This window comes from Urocitellus parryii, chromosome X (genome assembly GCF_045843805.1).
Source record: "Urocitellus parryii isolate mUroPar1 chromosome X, mUroPar1.hap1, whole genome shotgun sequence".
In the NCBI taxonomy this organism is placed as follows: Eukaryota; Metazoa; Chordata; class Mammalia; order Rodentia; family Sciuridae; genus Urocitellus; species Urocitellus parryii.
Window position 1 is genome coordinate 129,537,011 of NC_135547.1, and position 22,971 is coordinate 129,559,981.

General features: G+C 43.3%; 1 protein-coding gene across 2 annotated transcripts; it reads right to left on the reverse strand.

Moving 5' to 3' along the window:
- Nucleotides 1-229: 229 nt before the first annotated feature.
- LOC113178304 (uncharacterized) lies at nt 230-16,340 on the reverse strand. Of its 2 annotated transcripts, XM_077793772.1 has the most exons (5): nt 14,153-14,243; nt 4,635-4,761; nt 4,403-4,463; nt 1,214-3,775; nt 230-1,059 (listed from the first exon to the last, which is right to left on the reverse strand). In XM_077793772.1, the coding sequence occupies exons 1-5, from the start codon at nt 14,210-14,212 to the stop codon at nt 855-857; spliced, it is 3,015 nt and encodes a 1,004-aa protein (XP_077649898.1). In that variant the 5' UTR covers nt 14,213-14,243; the 3' UTR covers nt 230-854. The 2 variants fall into 2 exon arrangements, with proteins under 2 accessions (XP_077649898.1, XP_077649897.1); XM_077793771.1 differs by lacking the exon at nt 14,153-14,243 and adding an exon at nt 16,228-16,340 and having other exon boundaries at nt 974-3,775.
- Nucleotides 16,341-22,971: the final 6,631 nt, after the last annotated feature.

Below are 22,971 nucleotides of genomic sequence, written 5' to 3' on the forward strand. Positions count from 1 at the left end.
TTTATGTGGTGCTGAGGATCGAACCCGGGCCGCAGGCATGCCAGGTGAGCGCACTATCGCTTGAGCCACATCCCCAGCCCAGATGTAAATCCTTTTATGTCTTTGAATAAAACTGTCAAAATTAAGTACTGCCCAACATGGCTTATCCACAGGATTTTCTACAGTATTTTTTTTTTAATACAACTGAACAAAACTAAAACATCAGAACCCTTTGTATTTCTTACTTGCATAGGATTTATTCATTTTGGCATGAATCTTTCCAAAAGAATCTTTCTAGTACTCAGAAGAAACTGCAAAAATTAAAAGATTTCCCACATTTTTCACATTCATAGGGCTTCTCTCCATGAGAATTTTCATAAAAGAAGAAAAATAGGTCTAGAACATGAAGCTGATAGAGTAGAGCAAATCGTCCCCATTCAAAGTGTTTTTTTCCAGTGAGGGAAATGACTTTGAAGACAACAGGGAAAATGGAATGATTTGCCATATTATTTTACATTTAAACAGTTATTCAGCCAGATGTGGTGATGTATGCCTTTAATCCCAGAGACTTGGGAGGCTTAGCCTGAAGGATCACAAGTTTGAGGCCAGCCTCAGCATTTTAGAACAACCCTAAGAAACTCAGAAAGTCTCTGTCTCAAAATTAAAAATATAAAAAAGAATGAGGATGTCTCTCAGTGGTAGAGGGCCACCAGACCAAATCCCCAGTACAATATTCAGCAGAGTGAGCAGTGTGTTTGAAGGGGACAAGAAATATTGATACACCAAAATTCACATTTAAAGAATTTTCTCCAGTAAACTTCCAACATGTTGATGAGAAGAACAGTAATAACAGAAGACTTTGCCAATTGTTTTCATCAGTACAATTTCTTTGCAATATGAGTTTGTTCATGTAAGTGAAGCTGCTGGGATGCAACAAAGGCTTTTCCCCATTGTTGACATTCATAGGGCTTCTCTCCAGTATGAGTTTGTTCATGTGAGCAAAGATGAGAGGACTGAGTGAAGGCTTTGCCACACTGCATACATTGATAGGGTTTCTCTTGAGTGTGAGTCCCTTCATGTCTGTGAAAGAAAAAGCAAGAAAAATACTTTTCCACATTGTTGGTATTCATTAGGCTGCTCTTCTTCATGAATACTTTCATGTATGTGAGGTTCACTGGATGTGTCAAGGGGTTCTCCACATTGTTGATATTCATAAGCCTTCTCTCCAGTATGCTTTTTTTCATGTCTGTGAAGATGATGGGACTGAACGAAGGCTTTCCCACACTGCTTACATTTATAGGGCTTCTCCCCAGTATGAGTTTTTTCATGTGAGTGAAGGTGAGTGGACCGAGTGAAGGCTTTGCCACACTGCTTACATTCATAGGGCTTCTCTCCAGTATGCGTCCGTTCATGTCTGTGAAGGTTAGAAGAAGTAGTGAAGACTTTTCCACATTGTTTGCATTCCTTAGGATTCTCTCCAGTATGGATTCGTTCATGTCTCTGAAGGGAAGACAAAGTAGGGCAGGCTTTCCCACACTGTTGACATTCATAGGGTTTCTCTCTAGTATGTGTTCTTTCATGTCTGTGTAATTTAGAGGAGTCAGTGAAAACTTTGCCACATTGTTGACATTCATAGGATTTCTTGCAAGTACGTTTTATTTCATGTCTGTGAAGTATAGAGGAGTCAATGAAGGCTTTGCCACACTGCTTACATTCATAGGGCTTCTCCCCAGTATGAGTCCGCTCATGTATCTGAAGGTAGGAAGAAGTACTGAAGGCTTTCCCACATTGTTGACATTCATAGGGTTTCTCCCCAGTATGAGTTTTTTCATGTCTATGAAGTTTAGAGGACCTAATGAAGGCTTTGCCACACTGCTTACATTCATAGGGCTTCTCCCCACTATGAGTCCGCTCATGTATCTGAAGGTAGGAAGAAGTACTGAAGGCTTTCCCACATTGTTGACATTCATAGGGCTTCTCTCCAGTATGAGTTTTTTCATGTGAGTGAAGGAGAGTGGACCGAGTGAAGGCTTTGCCACACTGCTTACATTCATAGGGCTTCTCTCCAGTATGCGTTCGTTCATGTATGTGAAGGTTGTAAGAAGAAGTGAAGACTTTTCCACATTGTTGGCATTCATTGGGCTTGTCTCCAGTATGGATTTGTCCATGTCTCTGAAGGAAAGACAAAGTACTGCATGCTTTCCCACATTGTTGGCATTCATAGGGTTTCTCTCTAGTATGAGTTTTTTCATGTCTGTGAAGTATAGAGGAGTTAGTGAAGGCTTTGCCACACTGCTTACATTCATAGGGCTTCTCTCCAGAATGCATCCATTCATGTCTGTGAAGGGAAAAAGAAGTAGTGAAGACTTTTCCACATTGTTGGCATTCATTGGGCTTCTCTCCAGCATGGATTTGTTCATGTATCTGAAGGTAAGATGAAGTAGCGTAGGCTTTTCCACATTGTTGACATTGATAGGGCTTCTCTCCAGTATGCGTTCCTTCATGTCTATGAAGAGAAGAAGAAGTAGTGAAGACTTTCCCACATTGTTGACATTCATAGGGCTTCTCCCCAGTATGAGATTTTTCATGTGAGTGAAGGTGAGTGGACCGAGTGAAGGCTTTGCCACACTGCGTACATTCATAGGGCTTCTCTCCAGTATGCCTACGTTCATGTCTCTGAAGGTAAGACAAACTAGGGCAGGCTTTCCCACATTGTTGACATTCATAGGGTTTCTTTTTCATATGAGTTTTTTTATGTTTGTGAAGGGTAGATGATTGAGCAAAAGCTTTGCCACACTGATTGCATTCATAGGGCTTCTCCCCACTATGAATTTGCACATGTATCTGAAGGTAGGAAGAAATACTGAAGGCTTTCCCACATTGTTGACATTCATAGGGCTTCTCCCCACTATGAGTCCGCTCATGTATCTGAAGGTAGGAAGAAGTACTGAAGGCTTTGCCACATTGTTGACATTCATAGGGCTTCTCACCAGTATGAGTTTTTTCATGTAAGTGAAGGTGAGTGGACCGAGTGAAGGCTTTGCCACACTGCTTACATTCATAGGGCTTCTCTCCAGTATGTATCCGTTCATGTGTGTGAAGGGAAGAAGAACAAGTGAAGACTTTTCCACATTGTTGGCATTCATTGGGCTTCTCTCCAGCATGGATTTGTTTATGTATCTGAAAGTAAGATGAAGTAGTGTAGGCTTTTCCACATTGTTGACATTTATAGGGCTTCTCTCCAGTATGTTTTCTCTGATGTATTCTAAATAAACTTTGGGAAGCAAAGTCTTTCCCACATATGTTACATTTAAAAAGTACTTTCCCAGTGTGCGTGATCACGTGACTGTGAAGACTTCTGGGTGAATCCATGGTTTTACCACCTTCTTTACTTTCATGGGATTTCTCTCCAGAATGAGTTCTTTCATGTCTTCTAAATAAAGTGGGGGAATGAAAGGCTTTCCCACATACCTCACATTGAAAAGCTTTACCTCCCCTATGTGTTCTTGTGTGACTTTGAACATCTGTGGGAGAAGACGAGGCTTCATCACATTGTTGACATTCATCAGGTTGACACCCAGTATGAGAACCTTCATGCCTTTGAATGTCATTCGAACAACTGATGACTTTCCCACATACTGTACTTTCATACGGTCCATCTCCAGTTTGTGTTAACATTTGTGTGTGAACACTTTTGAGAGAAACCAGAGATTTCCTGTATAGTTTCAAATCACATGGCTTCTCCTCAAATTCTTCATGCTTGTAGCGTTCGGGTACATAGTGAGATGTGATCGGCCTATGAAGGAATGAAGGGCATAGGAAGTCTTTGGCACACGTAATGCAGTCACATGAATTTACTCTATTAAAAATTTTCTTTGCTTAAGAATTGGTATCTCATGACCGGCACATTATTAATACTTGATTAATTCATGATGTTGTATTTATTTAAGGTCCTAGGTTAACATTACTTCCAACATGAGGTAAAGCCTAGGATTTTCAAACTTGTTCAAATTGCCAGAAAATAGAGATTGAGAGGAAACAATGCTTTGCAACACAGCTTGCCTATGGTCATTATCCAAATAGTTATACTCACATATGCAATTTCATAATACTTTTTGCATGTCAAGCACTTTGAATAGAGTGAATATCTATATATCTATATCTATATATATAATTTATTTCAGTGGACAATAGACTTTATTGATTTAAATGTGGTGCTGAGAAGAAAACCCAGTGCTTCAAGCATGCAAGGCAAGCTCTCTACCACTGAGCCACAACCCCAGGCCAAGTGAAGTATATATTTCTGGTAAAAAATCTTATAAGACTAAATACATTTAAAGTTGTGCAAATTTCTTGCATTGGTTTTAAAAATTATATGATATCCCCAGATTCCCTCAAGGATTCCTCTTGTGAGTACAATTACCTTAGATTGCTTTCAGAATTTTTGATCTGATTTTCAATGTTCTTCTCATCACATTTGTTTCCTAAAATGTGAAACCAAAACATTATAAATTTCTAGGAGCTAGAAATGCTTTTCCAAATTCATGGTGCATTTTATGCTACATTAATTCACCAACTGATTGTCTTTTCATGTTCTACATAAATAAAAAAAATAAACACAAATTCTCTAATTAAGTAAATACACAAATTATTACCTATAGATGACAGGTTTCTGAGGACTTCCAGCATCACATCTCTGTAAAGCTTCTTCTGGGAAGCATCCAGCAAATCCCACTCCTCCTGCATGAAGTTCACAGCCACATCCTCAAAGGTCACTGACATCTAAAATATCCCACAAATGTGTAGTGGAGGCCAGGAGAGATTTGACAGCATGAGAAATCTATACTCAACATGCATGATGTTCACATGATTCCCTGGCCTCTTGATTAATTCCAAGATTTGGTCATTGAAATCTCCAGTGCATTTAATTCTTCACAGCCACTCCAACAACAGATTTGGGCCCCACACAAGGTAAATAGTAGAGTGTTGTACACCCTTCCTTTAGTGAGTTCACAGGAAGTAAGAGGGGCTACTCGGTCACCCTTATCTTTTTTGTTGACTGCATCTCTATCACCTTCTTACCAACATCCTGTGCAGTAAAGAGCTAATATTAGCACTCTCCTTATTACTTACCCTTAGAAAAGAAAGCTGACTGAGTAGCAAATTGCTGTGATCACAAAACTCAGCATTTGAGAGATCCTGCCAACCACAGTGGCTCACTGGGCCTACACAGTTAATATAGTCAACATGGTATTTACTGATCTCCTGTTTCCTTCTGAAAGTCAATTGTTTCATTCTTAAAGAAGTGCCTAGAATCAGCCCCAACCCACACGCTCAGAGTATGGAGTCACTAAAGAGATTCCCTCATAGACAACAGTTAGACAATCTTCCACACAGGTTGTCACAGTGTGTTCACTGGGGACTGAGCTCAACTTGGGTGATTACGCTGAGGACAACTAGAAGTTTGTAGGTGCTTTACTCTAGAACAAATTTACTTAATTAGTAATCAAGCACAATGATTAATAAACACAACAATATAATAATTTCTGGTGGTTAATGTCAAAGCAGAATGGGGTGTGTCAAAAGATGGCATGTGTCTCGGAAAGAACTCGATGACCCCAAGATGTCACCTTGTCCAAACAACAGCCTTACAAAATTATATCGGTTTGAAAAATAGTTTTCTTAACAGACAGCAGAAAAACCTTTGCAAACCTCATGGCAACCATGAATGTCCAATCAGTCTCAATCTCTTCTGAACAGTATATGTCTCACTCATATCATGTACAGTCATGAGACACACACCACCGTTCTGCTCAAGGACACTTTGTTCAAGATAGGCCACATGTACAATGTTTCTCTGTCATGAAAGAGATTCCTCATTCCTGTAGCACAGCTGGTGCAAGGAAACCTCAGGCACAAGCACTTCCAGGGTGTGTTAAAGCAGCAGGTTTGCAGCCCAGAATCCTGAACTATGCCACGCTGACTGCTTGTGAAACAGGCCACTCCATGTGGGTCTCTAAGCAGCCTATGATTTCTGCACAGTGTGGAACAGCCCACAGGACCACCTACCAGAACACGACCCTGCCACTCACAAAGAACCATGCTCAAGGCCTTAAAACACATGACATTTGAAGCACGACAGTACCAACAGAGGCTAGTAGAAGCCCAAGAGAAAGCCTTTAGTGGGCTGTTCTTCATGGCATGGAAAAATTATGAGTGACAGTAGGTGTCTTGGAGACAGATCACAATGATGGTCTAGGGAAACTGAAATCTAAGTTGCAAAGGGTACTTCATCCCACTATTGTGCAGAAAAATATCATTTAGTATACATTTAACTGTGAAAGTCTAAAACACATTTCAAAAATTTAAAAAAATATATAATTAACCCACCCCCCTCAAAAAAAAAAAAAAAAAAAGGCAACATATGTCAAACAGGCTTCCAGGAGACACTTAAGACCTGCCACCAATTTTCTACTGTTATTTCCAGACAACAGAAGTTGAGTTAAAACTTCCTAATTCTTTCTTTATATATTTATTTTTTTAGTTCCAGTTGAACACAATAGCTGTATCCTATTTATTTATGTGGTGCTGAGGACTGAACCCAGAATCTTGGACATGCTAGGCAAGTTCTCAACAACTGAGTCAGAATCCCAGCCCCCCTTCTAATTCTTTATATGGCATATTTTAACATATTATCAAAATTCAATACATAAATAAAAGTATTAAATAGAAAACTATGAAAGACTCTCATGATCATGAATGCAAAATTCCTCATCAAACAATACTTTACTGAATCCAAAAATAAATAAAAAGAATTATAACCACAGCCAAGAGGAAATTATTACACCTAAGACTGATGCCACATTTAAAACTCAGTTAAAATTTTCCAGAGACCAGCATACTACTGTGGGAAGTCAAGCCCAGTTGCCAAGATCCACTCACATCAGCCTCTGCAGGGCCCAGGAACCCAACACACATGCAAGGCTGATTCAGAATTTAAAAACCAATTAACATTATCCATCACAACAAAAAGCTAAATAATAAATATTGATTATATCAATAGTTAAAAAATCAAGAATAATGAAAAAACACTCAAGCTCAAAAAAACACAATGTCTTCATAGAGAGACAGCATGATCCTCTATGCTACTGGAATCCACTGAAGAATCATGAAAAACAATGATGTGACATCAGTGTTGTCATGTTAATAAATAGGACAATTATTGTACTATGGACGGAAGGAAGCTGGGCATGGAGGCCATGCCTGTGGCCCTTGCCAATCAGGGGGCCAAGGCAGGATGATCCAAGGTTTGAGTCCAGCCTGGGCAATTTAGCAAGACTCTGTTTCTAAACAAAAAATTAAAAGTTTTGGGAATGTAGCTCAATGGTAGAGCAGCCCTGAGTCCAAAACCCAGCACCAAAATGAAAAGAAAAACAAACACACACCACTTATACAGAACCAATAAACGAGAAATACTCATATATAAATCTAACAAAAATCTGTATGACAAAAACTGCTAAATTCTAATAAAAATATCAGAGACATGGAAAATATTTGGAGATACTTTTATGTTCACAGATGGGAAGCCTCAGTTACCATCAATTCTTATCAATTTTATTTATTGATTCATTATAATCCCAATAAAAATATTTTATGTTATGTTTTCAGTAACAAAAAATCCAGAACAGGGGCTGGGGATATAGCTCAGTTGGTAGAGTGCTTGCCTTGCATGTACAAGGCCCTGGGTTCGATCCCCAGCACCACCAAAAAAAAAAAAAAAAAAAAAAGATCCAGAACAACCAACACAGAAATGAACACTCAGTTCACAGGTTGAACACTACCTGAGGTTAACAGCTACTAAAAATCTACAATCATCAAGACACAGTGGTATTTAGCACAGTATAAAAATATTCCACTGATATTTGACAAAGGAACAAAAGAAAATTAATGGAAAATATACTCTCTTGGACAATGTTGCCAAAGCACTGGACATGAATTAACATGTAGAGAAAGAAAACGGTCTCATTTCACAAATGTCAAAGAGCTCCCAGTGGAGCCTCAGTCTCAAAGTAGCACACACAGCTGGGGCTGCAGCTCTAGCAAAGCACCTGCCTGGCACATAGGAGTCCCAGGGTTCACTTGTTGGCACCAAAAAATTGCCTATACATTGTAGTACCTAATGCAAAACTCCAAACTTCACTAAAATAACAAAGAAGTACTTACAGAGAAATCTGAGCTGGTATGACAGCTTCATATACAACATCAAACACATGAACTGTGAGTTAAAAACTTGTAAATAGAAGTTAATCAAAATGAAGTTTGTATTTTTCAAAAGATGCACTTGAGAGAATGAGAAGACATGCTGGAGAACTGGACAAAATGTTGTCACAACACATAATGACACTGGGTTGGTATTCAACATACATGAAGAATACTCAGTAAAAAAAAGTAAGCAACCAACTTGGAAGTGGGAAAAAGATTTGGAAAGACACTCATTCAATAAATAGGCACAGTTAATACGTGTGTGAGAAGATGTTCACCTGCATATAATTAGGAAACTTCAAAATGAACAATGAGGTGCCACCAGATACTCAACTGGAGGGGTGAAATGCCAAACACTAAAAGCTCCAAAAGACAGTAAAAACACGAATTAGCAAGCACCCTTCCCTTGCTCATGTGAATGGAGAGAAGAACACTCTCTCTGGATGACAGTCATGCTCTTACAAAATAAACATGGTGCACTCTACAATTAATTCACCACACTCCAAGGTGTCTATGCAAATAAGGTGAAAATTCTGCACAGAAAACTTCTCAGCAATGACTACAGCAGCCATATCCAGAACTGCCCAAAGCTAGAAGCAAGAAAGATGCACCTTTCAATGGTGAATAGACGAGCTGCAGTTGAACCACACCAAAGAACATCACCCAGAAAGTGAGCTCTGCAGCCTGGAAAGATACAGCACCCTTAAAGGCAGACTGGAAAGTGAGAGAAGCCAGTCTGAAAGGCCAAGTGCAGTAAGATTCCAAGTCAAGAACATTCCAGAAGAGACAACATTATAGATGCACTGAAACTCTTCTGTATGACATTATTATGTAGAGTATGTGATACACAAAATCACACCACACAGAGGAGGAACCCTAAGGTAAAGGATGGATTTCAGCTGATGATAAAGTGTTGCTTCATCCACTCTCTTAATCAAATGTAGGATACTGATTCAGTAACTAACAAGCATCCAACATCAATGCAAAATATTGAGAACAGTGTAGAGAAGGGTGTTTCATACTATATGTAATGGCTCATTTGATTTGTCAACCGCATTGGACTAAGAGATACCTGTGATTAAGAGGCCTCTGGATGTGTCCATGAGGGTGTGTCTACAAATGATTGGCATGTGGAACAGAACCAAACTAGAGAACCTCCTTAGGTATAGGCAGCACCATCCAATAGGACGGTGTGTTAGGTGGAACAAAAGTTGGAAGAAGAAGGAAGCAGCAGTAGAGAAAGGCCTTATTTCTCTAATGGCTGCTACAATTGCCTGAGGATATCAGACTCTGCCTTCTTCACTCTCCCAAAGTGGACTCTGCCTGTGATTCTCCAGGGAGTTTCCAGAACCTTTGGTCTGAACTAGGGCAGCACCACTGATCCCTCTTGTTCTGAGGCTTCAGCCTCTTGGACTCTGCAGCTACTACTTCTCAAGCTCTCCACTCTGCAGACGGCCACTGTGGACATCCAGCTTCAGGTCAAGTAGGCCAATATAATAAGTCCCCTTTTATAATCACACTTCGTGTTGATGCTGTTCCTCTAGAAATCATTGACTTAACAAACTATAAGTCTAAATTGCTCTGAAAAACAAAATTGATTTAATAAGGAAGTGAATGAACTACCATGCCATAAACTTTAACAAATATAAACATAAGAAACAATATTACATAATGAATACCTTTTGCAAATAATAATGCAAAAAATAAAGCAAAGAAGAAAAGTCATAGTTACAAATTTCAAAACTATGGACAAAAGCAAGGAAACTGATTTTCAATGCTATTTCTATTGGAAAGAAACTGGATGATAAAATTTAATTTTTAATATATATTAATTCTTTAGTTCTAGGTGGGCACAATTTTTTTATTTAATATTTATGTGGTGCTGAGGATCGAACTCAATGCTTCACGCATGCTAGGTGAGCACTTTTTCTCTGAGTCAAAATCACGAGCCTTGGATGATAAATCTTTAAAAGGTATTCCAACTGCTGGTGTGGTGGTGTGCACCTGTAATTTCAGCCACTAGGGAGGTCAAGGCATGGAACAGGCAAGTTGGAGGCTCTATCAGCAATTTAGCAAGACATCCAGAATGATCCTTAGCACCACAGATAAATTAACAAAAATAAGGTATTCTGCCCTTCTACAACTATACAAAATAAAAATAAAAATAAATAGGTACATAATAAATAGGAAGGGCTGAGGATGTGCTCAGTGGTCAAGTGCCTCTAGGTTTATTACCCACTAAAACACCAGCGCACCTCCAAAATGCTGCTCACACACTGACATTCATTTTTTTTTTGAGGACAACAAGCATGAGCAAGTCAATGGCTTCAATCCCAGCACTCAATACATTAGCAAATAAGTAAACCCCAGTCTACAATACTAATTTTCTTGGGGTGGAGAGTAGCTCAGTAGTAAGAACTTCATAGCCCTCAGTTCAATCCTGAACAGTCCATGTACACACACACACACACAAAAAAAAAAAAAAAAAACCCTGAAAATATATGTAATGAGTGATAAAAAAGATTATAATACAAAAGATACACAATGAGAGGCAACAAAAAAATCAATAAAAAGACAACACACTTTCTTACAAAGGAGACTGAACTTTCCCATGATCTACACTCTTTGAAACAACAAAGAGCATTTCAGTAAATTATGTGAAATTCAGGGCATGGATTATTGTGTTTTTTGGGGTGGACTTAGGAAGAACTATATCAAAAATGAAAATAGTACACTGTATCTAAGACCAGTGAAAATATTGTACAGGACAGAGAGAGTAGAGAGAGCATTTATGTTATTCCCAAGTTTCATGAGCTAAAAGGCCAGCTCCCAAATGGGTAGCCCTAGGAGGAGGTAATTAAGAGGGAACAGCAATCAGGTGACATGGTGGGAGTGCTTGTGAGAGGATCAGCAACCTTACTTAGACATATATATCTCTCCTTTTCAGAAAACAGGTGTCATTTATTATTTCACTGATAAAGTATTCAGTGATTTTTAAATGATCACAGTCGGGTATTTTAGGTATTGCCAAAATTGTCCTTAAAACTTCCAATGAAGATGGGTGTGATGGTGCACACCTGTAACCCCAGTGCTTCAGGGGTCAGAGGCCCAATGTGATGTAGCAAGACCCTGACTCAAAAGGAAGAATCTAAAAGGGGCCAGGGTTGTGGCTCAGTGGCTAAGCACCTCGGTGTTCCATTCCTGAAACCAAAAACCACACAGCTAACATGAACCTGCCAAGTCCAGACAACAACAGGAACAACAAACTGTCATTCCTGTCAAATTCATGAGCTTGTCAACGACTGTAACTAATTCACATAAAATCAAATTCATAAGTTTATCCACCACAATTTCTGTAGAAATGGATTCATTTCTTCAGCAGTAATGGTAGACAGAGTTTCTCTGTATCTTAAGTGGCATTCTGGAATCTAGGACATGGATTTCAATTGGAAATCATTGAAAACACAAGATCAAATCCCAAAAATTTTCTATGCATACTCAGGGGTAGCAAAAGATAAATTAGATGCGTTTATTTTTTTTGTTGTTGTTGTTTATTTGATTGTATTTCTGTTCTGTTCTTTTTCTTTGGTTTGGGATCAGAGATAAAACCGAGAGGAACTTTATGGATGAGTCACATCCCCAGACATAAGGCCTGGCTAAGTCGCTAAGGTTGTCCTCAAGTTTGCAATCCTACTGCCTCAGCTTCTGGAACAGCAAGGATCACAGGTGTGCACCACTGTACCTGGCTGTAATTGTTTTCACAATGGAAATGTAACTAGACTTCTTAAAATCCACTTCTTTCTTGCCTATTTTATAATAGTCCACCCATTTTGCTCTGAAAAAAATAAACCTGGGCCTCAAAATGTGAGCAGATCATTTCAAAGTGATACACAGAAAGCTTTGGTGCCGAGGGAGCACACATGTGTCAGGCTCAAGGGGCAGGGGAGGTCCCTGACATCTGGGAGATGACCTCTCCTGGTCTTGCTTCCTGAAAGCCTCTAGGATCACCCTCCCAGGGACCTAGACCATGACTCAGGTCTACGAGGCTTTTCAGGTTTGCACAGCTCTGCACTGGGGTGGGTGTTGCTTATGCTCTGGGAGAGGTTTCGCTCCTTCACACTGTGAGACTAGAAGGGCAGGAATCACTGGTGACCTGGACCCTCAGCTCCAGCATCCACAGGCTGACTGGCCACCTGTCTCCAAGGAATGGGAACAGGGCTTTGGGTAAACAAGGTCCCAAGGAAGTAGCTGTCTAGATGAGGCCTGTTCCAGGAGATTCCTCAGCCCAGAGCCCCCAGCAGCTTCCCTGAGAGGCTGCACCCCACAGCTCAGGCTGTCCTCTAGGAGGAGCTGATCTAGGGCCTGAAGTTCTGTTCACCCTGCAGGGACCAGGGCAGCTGTGGGCACCTTGTGGCAGCTCCAGGAGAGGACAGTGGCTGAGGACATGGGACCCTGTGAGGCGTCCAAAGGGAACCTCTGCCCAAGAAATCTGACATGGTGTCTACACCTAAGGAAGATAAAAGGAGAAGCACAAGGTTTTTACAGCAGGGAACTCAAGTTTTCTATACAGTTGCATCTACATCAAAGAACCTTCAGAGTACTTGACTTGGCTCACCAGACCACTAGGAGGGTGGAAAGGCAGGATTCTGTATGGAGAGCAAAAATTATCTTGGGCTATCTTAAGCCCCTTTTTTTTTTTTTTTTTAAGAGACTGAGAGAGGAGAGAGAGGAGAGAGAGAGAATTTTTTTTTTATTTTTTATTTTTTTATTTTTAGTTGGCGGACACAACATCTTTGTTGGTATGTGGTGCTGAGGATCGAACCCGGGCCGCACCCATGCCAGAAGAGCGCGCTACTGCTTGAGCCACATCCCCAGCCCCTCTTAAGCCCTTTAATAGCCAATTATCTTAAATTCTGTATCAGACCACAATTCTCAAAACTATTAAATTTCTCAGAATATATCACTACCCTTACCAGACATCTAGTCCCCACCATCTACCAAAGTAAGAATGTAATAACAACAGTCAGAAGAGATTTTTTTTTCTTCCTTCCTTTCTTTCTGTAGCCCACCAATCTGATGATCCTACCAATGCAATTGGTTAATGTAGTGATACACAGTTTCTTTTATAAAAGTTCATGTAGGACAGGTACTGTGCCACACGACTGTAATCCCAGCTGGTTTAGAGGATAAGGTAGGAGGATTGCTAAATTCAAAGTCAGCCTCAACAAGTTAGGGAGACCATAAGGAACTTGATGAGATCATGTCTCAAAATACAATCTAAAAAGGAGTGATTGTGGCTCAGTGATTAAGTGCCCCTGGGTTTAATCCTTGTCTTTCAGGGTGGGACACATACATCATTTAGGGTCACTTAAATCCATGTTCCTGAGTATGATAATTAATATTTAAATCAAAATGAAGTAGTTTCCATAGCTGGGATTGCCAAAGCCTTTAATGTCAACACCTTGAGAATCTGAAGCAAGAGGGTCAGGACTTACAGGCCGGGCTGGGCAACATAGCCAGACCCCATCTGAAAATCAAATTTAAAGAGTTGGGGATGAAGAACAGAAGAATGAATCAAAGACTATTATCCTATGTGCATATATAACTACAGGACTGGTGTGAATCTACATCAAGTACAATCAGAAAAAGGAGCAGTTACACTCCATTTATGTGTACTGTGTCAAAATGCACTATAATGTCATGTATAACTAATAAAAAACAAATTTAAGTAAATAAATGATCTATGTCAAATTGGGGCAGGGGGGCTTATCCCTAGGTACTATAAACAAATGCCTCTTTCCCTTAAAAGTAATTATTTTGACCAAACACAGGGAACTATTAAGTGATTATTCTTTCCCCTCAAGTATAATATTCACAAATAGAAAACAAATGCTTTCAAAAGGGTTCTTACCAGGGACAGTGGCACAGGCCTTGTTAGAATGGCCTTAGGCCTCAGCCTAAGAAACACCATTTAAAAGACCTGTAGTTTCACCAGGCACATCCACAGATCCCTCCAGAAAGGCCTCAAACAAGTTCCTTCCCCTCACACTGATAAATAGTGAAGCCTCTGGCAGGCTGTCCTTGCCTGATAAGAGGGAAAGACAAGAAGATTAGGGTGGAGATGACCCCAGGGTAAAGGATGTCACTGAGAAATAGGGTGGTAGCTAATAAGGATTGAAAGCATGATCAAAAGCCCCCAAATTTAGTATAAATGATAGAGCTGATGAACAGGAATTTAGCCAGCAGAAACAAGGATGCACTGGAGCTGGAGGGCCTGATGAGAATCTGATATCCCATCACTTGGCATCTTTCCTGAGTCTCTGTATGATCCTCACTGCTCTCAAACTCTACTGTCTCCTCTGGACCTTGGTGAGAGCTGCAACTCCTCCCTAGGACCTCCTCCTCAAAGGGTCCTCTGCTCCGCACCAGGAAAAGCCTGCCTTGGTTCCAGACCTGGTCACCGAGGTCTGAGTGAGTGTGCATCTGCTGGTTTCAAAGCCTAAGACATAAGACATTTGAACTTAGCATGCAGAGGGAATGTCTGTCATTAGATTATCATGATTAAGTGTGTTTTCCAGTGCTTAGAATGAATCTAGAATTGTTTGCTGTGAATTAATTAACCTAGAATTGTTTGCTGTGAATTGATTATGTCTATGGCAATGCCTAGCATTAAGGATTGTTGTTTTCTTGATTAAGAACCTATACAGTTAAAATGTATTGAGTAATTTGAGTGAATTCAGCATTGAAAGGGGCAGAAGTGTGTGGACATTCTTTATTTCTCCCCTTGACTGCATAAGTCAAAGTTTTGTCCACTCCACACAGCCCTGTAATCCCAGGAACTTTGGAGGCTGAAGCAGAAGTGAAGCCAGATTTACAGATAGGTAGTTAGGCAAATTGGGTCTAATATTTCCTAAGATAAATAAAACAGAGTCCATTATAGAGAATGGAGTCCAGGAAACCAGAGCGGCAATTGAAATGTTAATGTCCCCAAGGCAGGAATCCATTCTAAGGAATTGTTAATCATAATCCAAAAGCCACCCCAGGCCTTTCCTGCCCAGATTACTCCTCCAGCCCACCAACCTCCCACCTCTAGGACCTTCCCACCTGCATTCTATCACTGCAACATAATGAGAAACAAAGTGTAGGAAAGAGGAAAGAAGACTCTAGCTATAAAAGAGGGAAGACCTCCCCCTTACAGGGATTCCACCTCCTGGGTCCCCTTCTTCCTGCGGGGAGAAGTCTTTTCTGCTGTCCTTTAATAAACCTTCTACTTTCCCCTCCACACTTGCCTCGGCGTGCTTCTCTGGTGTTCTACTTCAGCATTCGGGGAAGCAAGGACTCGTCACCGGTAAACAGCCGGAACAGCAGGATCACAGGTTGGAGCCCAGCGTCCACACCAAGTGGGTGCAGGTCTCAGAATTCAGTAAAAGTGGAGGCTGGGGATGTGGCTGAGAAAGAGCCCTGGGTTTGGATCCCCAATTAAAAGAAAAGAACTATTCTGTCCAATATTTCACTAGATGAAAAGTGACAATTAGCGGAGGGTGTCCATTTGGACCGAGTGGGAAGAACCAACGTCTGGCCGAGCTGTGAGGTGGAGGGAAGGTGGGTTTAGAAGGCAGGAGGCGCCTGCAATTTGGGGGACCTACAGCAGCCTCCGGAGGAGCTCCCCTGGGAGGAGGAAGGTGCATTTGTGGCCCTGCTTCCTCCACGTTGGGAAGAGTGGGTCGGGCCACCAGTAGGGAGCAAAGGGGACACCAGGGACCTGAGCCGCCCTTCCAAACCCAGGGAACCAGGGGACAGGGCCCAGGGCCACCCTCCAGCGGGGACTCCGCCACTCTCAGCAGCTCCCCTCAAAAACCCAAAACCCAGCTCACCCCACGAGACCAAGGGACAGGGCCACGACTCCGCTGCGCTCCCCAGCTCACCCGGGCACCAGGCCCCAAGGCAGGTGGTGACGTGTCCCTTCAGCCCTGGTCGCAAACTCACCATTTTTGTCTTCTGTGGTGACCCGGGGTCCTCTCGAGGAACCTCCAGGCACCCGAGATGGGGGTCGGGGTGGGGGACACAGGCAGCGCAGAGTCGCCCGAGTCCCTGGAGCAGAAAACTCTTGGCTTCAAGGATGAGAAGCCAAGTCGCTGAGGAAGAAAAGCCCGCGAGATTGTGGAAGCCCGCCCTTCCTCTCCCTCTGTGCACTGATTGGGCAGGTCCCCCAGCATCCGGGATGGATGGCCTCCAGGCCCGCCTCTGCATCGTGACTGACAGCCAGCGTCATCCAATCACTGGCTGAAAATGGGTAGAGTGACAGCTGTTTTCAGGAGGAGCTTTCCCGCTGTGCTGGGAACTAATCCAGGCGGGAAGCCTTGGCTTTGCCTCTGGTTCAGAGGTGACACCTGGCGCTGAGCTAGGCTTCAGCCATAGAGTGCTTTCCGAGCATGGCGAGGCCCTGGGTTTACCCTCAACACAAAAACAAAGCACAGCTTCTCAGGGAGGGTGAGGCTGGAGGAGCCCAAGATCAGGTCAGCGTCTGCAAACAGTGGGACCCTCTCTTTTTATTTTATTTTTTTTAAGTTGTAGATAATACAATCTTTATTTCTTTCTTTTTATGTGGTGCTAAGGATCGAACCCAGTGCCTCATGTGTGTGAGGCAGGCATTCTACCCCTGAGGTACAACCCCAGGCCCGAGAGACCCTCTCTTAAAATAAAATGAAAAGGGTGGGGATGCAGCTCAGTGGTCAGGGTCAAGTCCCACTGGGTTTTTCATATATATATACATGTATCCCTCAGGCAAATTAGAAAGACACGGTCTCCATATTTTTGAAACACTCTTTAAAGCTATCATATATATCCCACATATATATGATATCTACTAGTGAAAACAATTTGAAAATTATTTTAGTAGTTCTCATTACCTCCTGGCCTCTGATCTTTGAGGAGGCAGCCTGAGCTATAAAAGGAAACATTTGGGGTTGGGGCTGTGGCCCAGTGTTCCATCCCCAGCAGAGAAAGGGGTGGGGTGGGGGGAGGCAGGCAACCCTCTAAAACAGCAATGTGCAGGGGAAATAAAATGGGCGCCTTGTGCTCAATGTAGATAGGCTACATTCTACTATTATCAATTCTTATGGACAGACCTGACTCTGCTGTTCCCACAAGTCTGCTCAGCTGTTTGCCCTAAAATCAAAAACAAAAGTTGTTGATTGAAAGCAGGAAAGGATCTTTGACCAGTGTATGTACAATAGGGAGACAAGGAAACCCTGTCCTTACCCTGTGTTTAGGTGCTGACAAGGGCTGTGAGATTTTCTAGAAAGGGACATCATTGTCATGAATGTATAGAGGAAATTGTATGTAGGAGTCAGTATTTATTGTAAAAGAATAATATTGTATTATTACTGCAATAGATGATATGCAAATAATATCATAATATGTAGAATTGTATTAGGTTAGACTTCAGGCATCTGAAGTCTCATAACATGTCTGTGAGCTCAAGCTCATTTGCCTCCTTGAAACATGTCATTCTATTGCACAGACTGACCTCATTATTTTCTCTCAGTATAAAGTCCCCCTTTGTGAACTCTTTCCATGTCAAGGTTCAGATGCACCAACATTTTCAAGAAAAGCCACAAGCCCATCTGCATCCTGCCTAGGCAGCAATGTACCCCCAGAAGCTGACCCAGGGCTCTCAGCTTCCTGGGTTTAACTATCAGAAAGAAATACTAACCCTGCTCAGCTCTGCCAGAAAGCCCGCATATAAAACATAAAATTTTGCCACTTGGGGCCAATACAGTGTGTCATATTAACCCCAATAATGCAAAGTATATACAATTTTATTCTCTTCTCTTAAGTTGGACTTTGTGAAGTCTTTCACATCCCGCACAGTGCGTCACATTCATTCTACCTAACAATATTGCCCATGGACAAGGGGCGCTCTTGTGTAAAAAGTGTGGAAACGTGGGCACATAGCTGCCCAGAGCTGAGAATTGAATCCCAGGTGCTTTTATTGTCCCCCATGTAGAGATTGAATTGAGGGCAGGGGCACTTTAGCCCTGAGCTACATCCCCATTTCCCCTTTTCATTGTGGTTCAACGAAGGTGGGTGGGAGCATAACTGTGATGGATCTGAGAAAATAACCCCAGATGGTGACTCCACCTGTTATCAGACCAATGAGGAAATAAGAAGTACAAGCATGGTGGTGCAGGACTGTAATCCCAGCCTCTCAGGAGACTGAGGCAGGAGGATTGCTTGCTCCAACCAGCATCAGCAAAAAGAGGGTGCTAAGCAACTCAGTGAGATCTTGACTCTAAATAAAATACAAAACAGGGTTAGGGATATGGTGAAGTGGCCAATTGCCCCTGGATGAATGGAAGGATGGGTGAATGGGTGGGAGGATGCATGGACTGATGGGAAGATGTATGTATGTCTGAATGGATGGCTGGATGAATGGGTAGATGGGTGGGCAAATACACAAATCCATGATGCATGGGAGAGCAAATGGGCAGATGGGTGGAAGCAGGGATGGCTGGTAGATAGACAGATGGATAGATATATACACAGATGCATGCTGATGGATTTGAGTAATGATAGTGATTTGCTAATCCTGAGAATAAAGGGCTCAGAACTGAGTACAGTTCTACAAGCCTGTATGACATCATGTCCACAGTTTAGCCAAAATAAAAAAATTCACCGCACTCTCTAAGTTCTTTGACCTTCAAAGTCCCCCTGTCAGACCATCTCTTTTGCTCCATTTTGGCCCTGTCTCCCCCACACCCCACTAAGACATATTTTTTTCCCTAGTCCCCAGTCATACTGGGGATCAGGGTTTCTGTGAACTCAGGATTTGCAAGTGTCTTTTGGACCCATAGCTTTCAAATCCTTTGGGTCCGAACCCAGCAGTGGCATTGCTGGGTCATATTGTGATTCAATCCTAAGCTTTTGAGAGGCCACCACATTGTTCTGCCAAGGGCCACCTGGAGCCCCAGGAGCTGGGAGAGGCAGGAAAGAGCTTCCGTGGAGCCTGTGGAGGGAGCTGGACACCATTGTAAGAGGGGGGTCCTGTCCACATCTGGCCCTTAGAAACCCTGAGTGGGATCTTGTGTGGAAACAGGGTCTCTGCACAGGTAGTTAGTGAAAGGTCCTGAGATGGGTTCCTTCTGGGTCAGGGGGCCCTTATGCAATGGCAGTGTCCACACAAGAGACAGAAGAGAGGACACAGACACAGAGATGGAGCCACATGGAGACAGAGGCAGAGACTGGAATTATGGGGCAACCTGGAGCCCCAGGAGCTGGGAGAGGCAGGCCAGAGCCTCCCTGGATCCTGTGGAGGGAGCTCATCCTTGTGACCACTGGTCTCAGCCCTTTGCCCTCCAAGGCTGGGGGAGGGGGTGGTAGCTTTTTATTTCAGTCTCTTTGTTTTGGGTTATTAATTATAACAGCCCCAGGAAAACCCTCACAGCCTCAGTATCATCTCAAGTTTTTTGAGAGGGCTAAGACCTTAGCTTTACAGTTGGAAAATGATAATTTCTGGTGCTGAGTTCTGCAGCACTATGAAATTTCATTGCACTGGTCAATTTTCAATAAATTTTTCCAATAAATAAACACACAACACCACCCCATGAACAAAACTGCACTGTATTTCAGCATATGCTTCCCATAGCAACCAACATCCCTGATGTTCAGTTCCTCAGCCAAGATTATCCTAGATTAGCAGCCCAGTAGGATGTTTGGATTGTTTTATCTTCATTTTATTTTTGTTTTTTGGTACTGCACATTGAACGAAGTGAGCCTAAGCACTAAGCCACATCTCCTTTTTTATATCTTTTATACAGAGTCTTGCCCATTTGCTCAGGCCCTCACTACATTGCTGAGACTGGCCCCCAAATTCAACCCTCCTGCCTCAGCCTCCCAAGCCACTGGGATTACAGGCATGCCACACCACAGCAGATAACACTATGTTTTTTGAGGAGACCTTCAGTCCTGGGAGCAGAGATCTCTAAGAACACAGGATGAAAGCAAGTTGGGTGCTGCTAGGCAGATGATCAAACAGACTGAGCACGATCATAGGTTAGAAATGGTCTAGGGCCATGGGAGCTGGCTCCCTGGGAAGCAGAGTTTGAGGGAGGTTGTGTGGGAAGGGGCAGCTGGGTGGGTCCTGATTCTGCTGTGTCTCATTGCTCCAGATAGGGAATACCCATAGAATGTTAAATAGAGAATATAACATGGAATCTCATATTTAATAATAACAGTATAATTATGATGTAATAACAGATAAGCTCTACATTATAATTTACAACCTATGTTAATGTGCCTGTGTCAATATTCATTTTGAAGTGGCACACACTATAATTCTGTGACTTGGGAGACTGAAGCAGGAGGATTGTAAGTTGGAGACCAGCCTCAGCAACTCAGAAAGTCCCTAAGCAACTTAGAGTCTGTGTCAAAATAAAATGTATATTAAAAAAAATGATTAGTAATGTAGTTCAGTGGTTAAGCACCTCATGTTGAATCTCCAGTACCAATAGTCATAATAATAATTAAAGTAATAATTTTGTTGATACATCTGCAGAATCAAAAGCTTGACACTTAATAAGTTCAAAACTTGGAGCCTCTGTAGGGACTTGGGCTACAAAGTCAACAGAGTCAAGGGTGTGGCAGGGTCTGAAGAAGGTGACCCAGCACAGAGGATGCTGAAGAACTCAGAGGTGTCAAAGTGGGCTGGTGACTGGGGACACAGCTGGCCTAAGGTTCTGGCTTTCTGTTCCACACAGCATGGGTGGTGATAAAGAAACAGGGCTCCTAACAATGGCCAGCTGCCATCTCTTTCCTTATCCCAAGATCCACAGGGTTGGAAATGGGTTTGGCCATCAGGCAGAGGTGGAGTTGGCTTGGGTGGTGGCCTGAGGTCATCGATGAACAGTCAGGGTCTGTGGTCTGAAGGCCAGAGGCTGGGTGTTTGGTTACAGCAGCCCAGGAAGACTAATACAGTGACCAGCAGCCCTCTGACCAGTGCAATGACCTGAGTGTGTCTGGAGCTGCCACATTGGAACTGAGGGTCCCGTAGCTCTGAGTGATGAGCATGTGGAGATGTGGCAAGCCAGCCATGTGCTGGGTGTTAACTATGAGCCTGCTGGTCTCTGCCCACCACCTCGTGGAACCAGGGCTCCGAGTCAGGCATGAGGACACGGGTCTCCCAAGGGTCTCTGCAGAGGTCAACGATCAAATGCGGGACAAGCTGGACCACTTGTCCCCATAACATGGCAGACACCTCCCCCTTGGCAGGCTCAGGGGCCCTCTGGCTGGAAGAGCAGGGTCAGCAAGTGCCTGTCCCACAGAGTTGCTCCTGTGGAGGGACAAGGATCACAGAGAGATGACTGAGGCCAACAGCAGGACTCAGCCAGGTGTCCTCAGGGGGTGAACAGCACCAGGAGCGGTGGCCCGTGTGGGTGGGCATAAGCTGTTCTGTCCTCTCCAGAGCAGAGAGAAGGCGGCCTCCAATTAGATCTCGCACAGACCCATTCACTACAATGAGACCTGAGAGTGTGACATCCAGAGAGCAGCTACTGCCTGAGGATCTACACCTCAGACAGGAAAAGCCACCCATCAGGATGGGCCCCAGCCATGACTGATGTCTGTCTGCTCAGCCTGCTCTGCCCTGGCACCCTCCAGCCCCAGGCGCAGCCCACCAGCTCCCAGCCCTGCCCGGCTGCTGGTCGACCTAGTCCCTTCAGCTCTCACCTTCCTCCTTCACTATTCTCTTTTTGGAGAAACACAGCTTATTTTAAAAAGAATCTTAGAGATTAAAATTCCTCTTTCATCTCACTCCAGGGACAATGGCAGCTTCTAGGAACACAAACAACAGTGAGTGTGGCGCAGGGGAGGGTGTTAGACCAGGACGCAAGGAAAGACCACTGGCTCCAATTAAAATCAAATTAAAGCAAGCTTATTATTTTGACCAGCCGGGCTGCCTCTCCCACCCAAAACTGACCCCAAGACCTGTCTGCACAGCAAGGCCCCTCCTCCCCCACCCATCTCCCTTCCCTCCTGTCATCCTCTCCACCATCCCAACACCCGCTGGTTCCATTCTGTACTCCAGAGGCTCCGCAGTCTTCAGCAACCTGGCCCTTTTCTGGGTCTCTACTTGAGGTAGACGCACCTGCACATGCAAGTGACTGAGTAGCTTCTCTCCCTGAATCTCTCTTACTGCCAATTTAATCCCCAGCCAGCCTACAGGCCCTTAATGGGGACAGTTTCCTTGCCAACACGTCCTGAGACCTCCCTTTCATGTCTCTGCAGTCACTCTCTGCTCTCTGGGCTGTGCTCCTATGCAGATGCTTCATCCAGTTTCCTGAGTGTACAATCCTCTCCTTGATGCAGGGGGCCTGTTTTCGCCGTGAGCAGTGTGCCCCCTGCCGGCCTTCCTGCGTTATGACCGCTGGTTTTACAAGCCTCCTCCGTGGTGTTCAATTTCAATCCCCAAGTGCTCTTGTGTCTGGTGCACTGCTCCATGTCTGGGTCCATGCGTTTGCTTCTGTACATTGCTTCCAAGGAAACCGGGCCTTTGTGTTTGTTTGGGCTCTGTCTCATCCAGCAACGAGGCCCACGGAACAGGGTCGAGGACAGTGTGGCTAGAGAGTCACGAATCAAGACCTCCAGACACCAAGCAGGAAGCAGGTTTGATTTTATTGCGCAGTTACCATGTGTATACACTCGGGCAGCAGCTAAGCCCATTACACGCAGCCA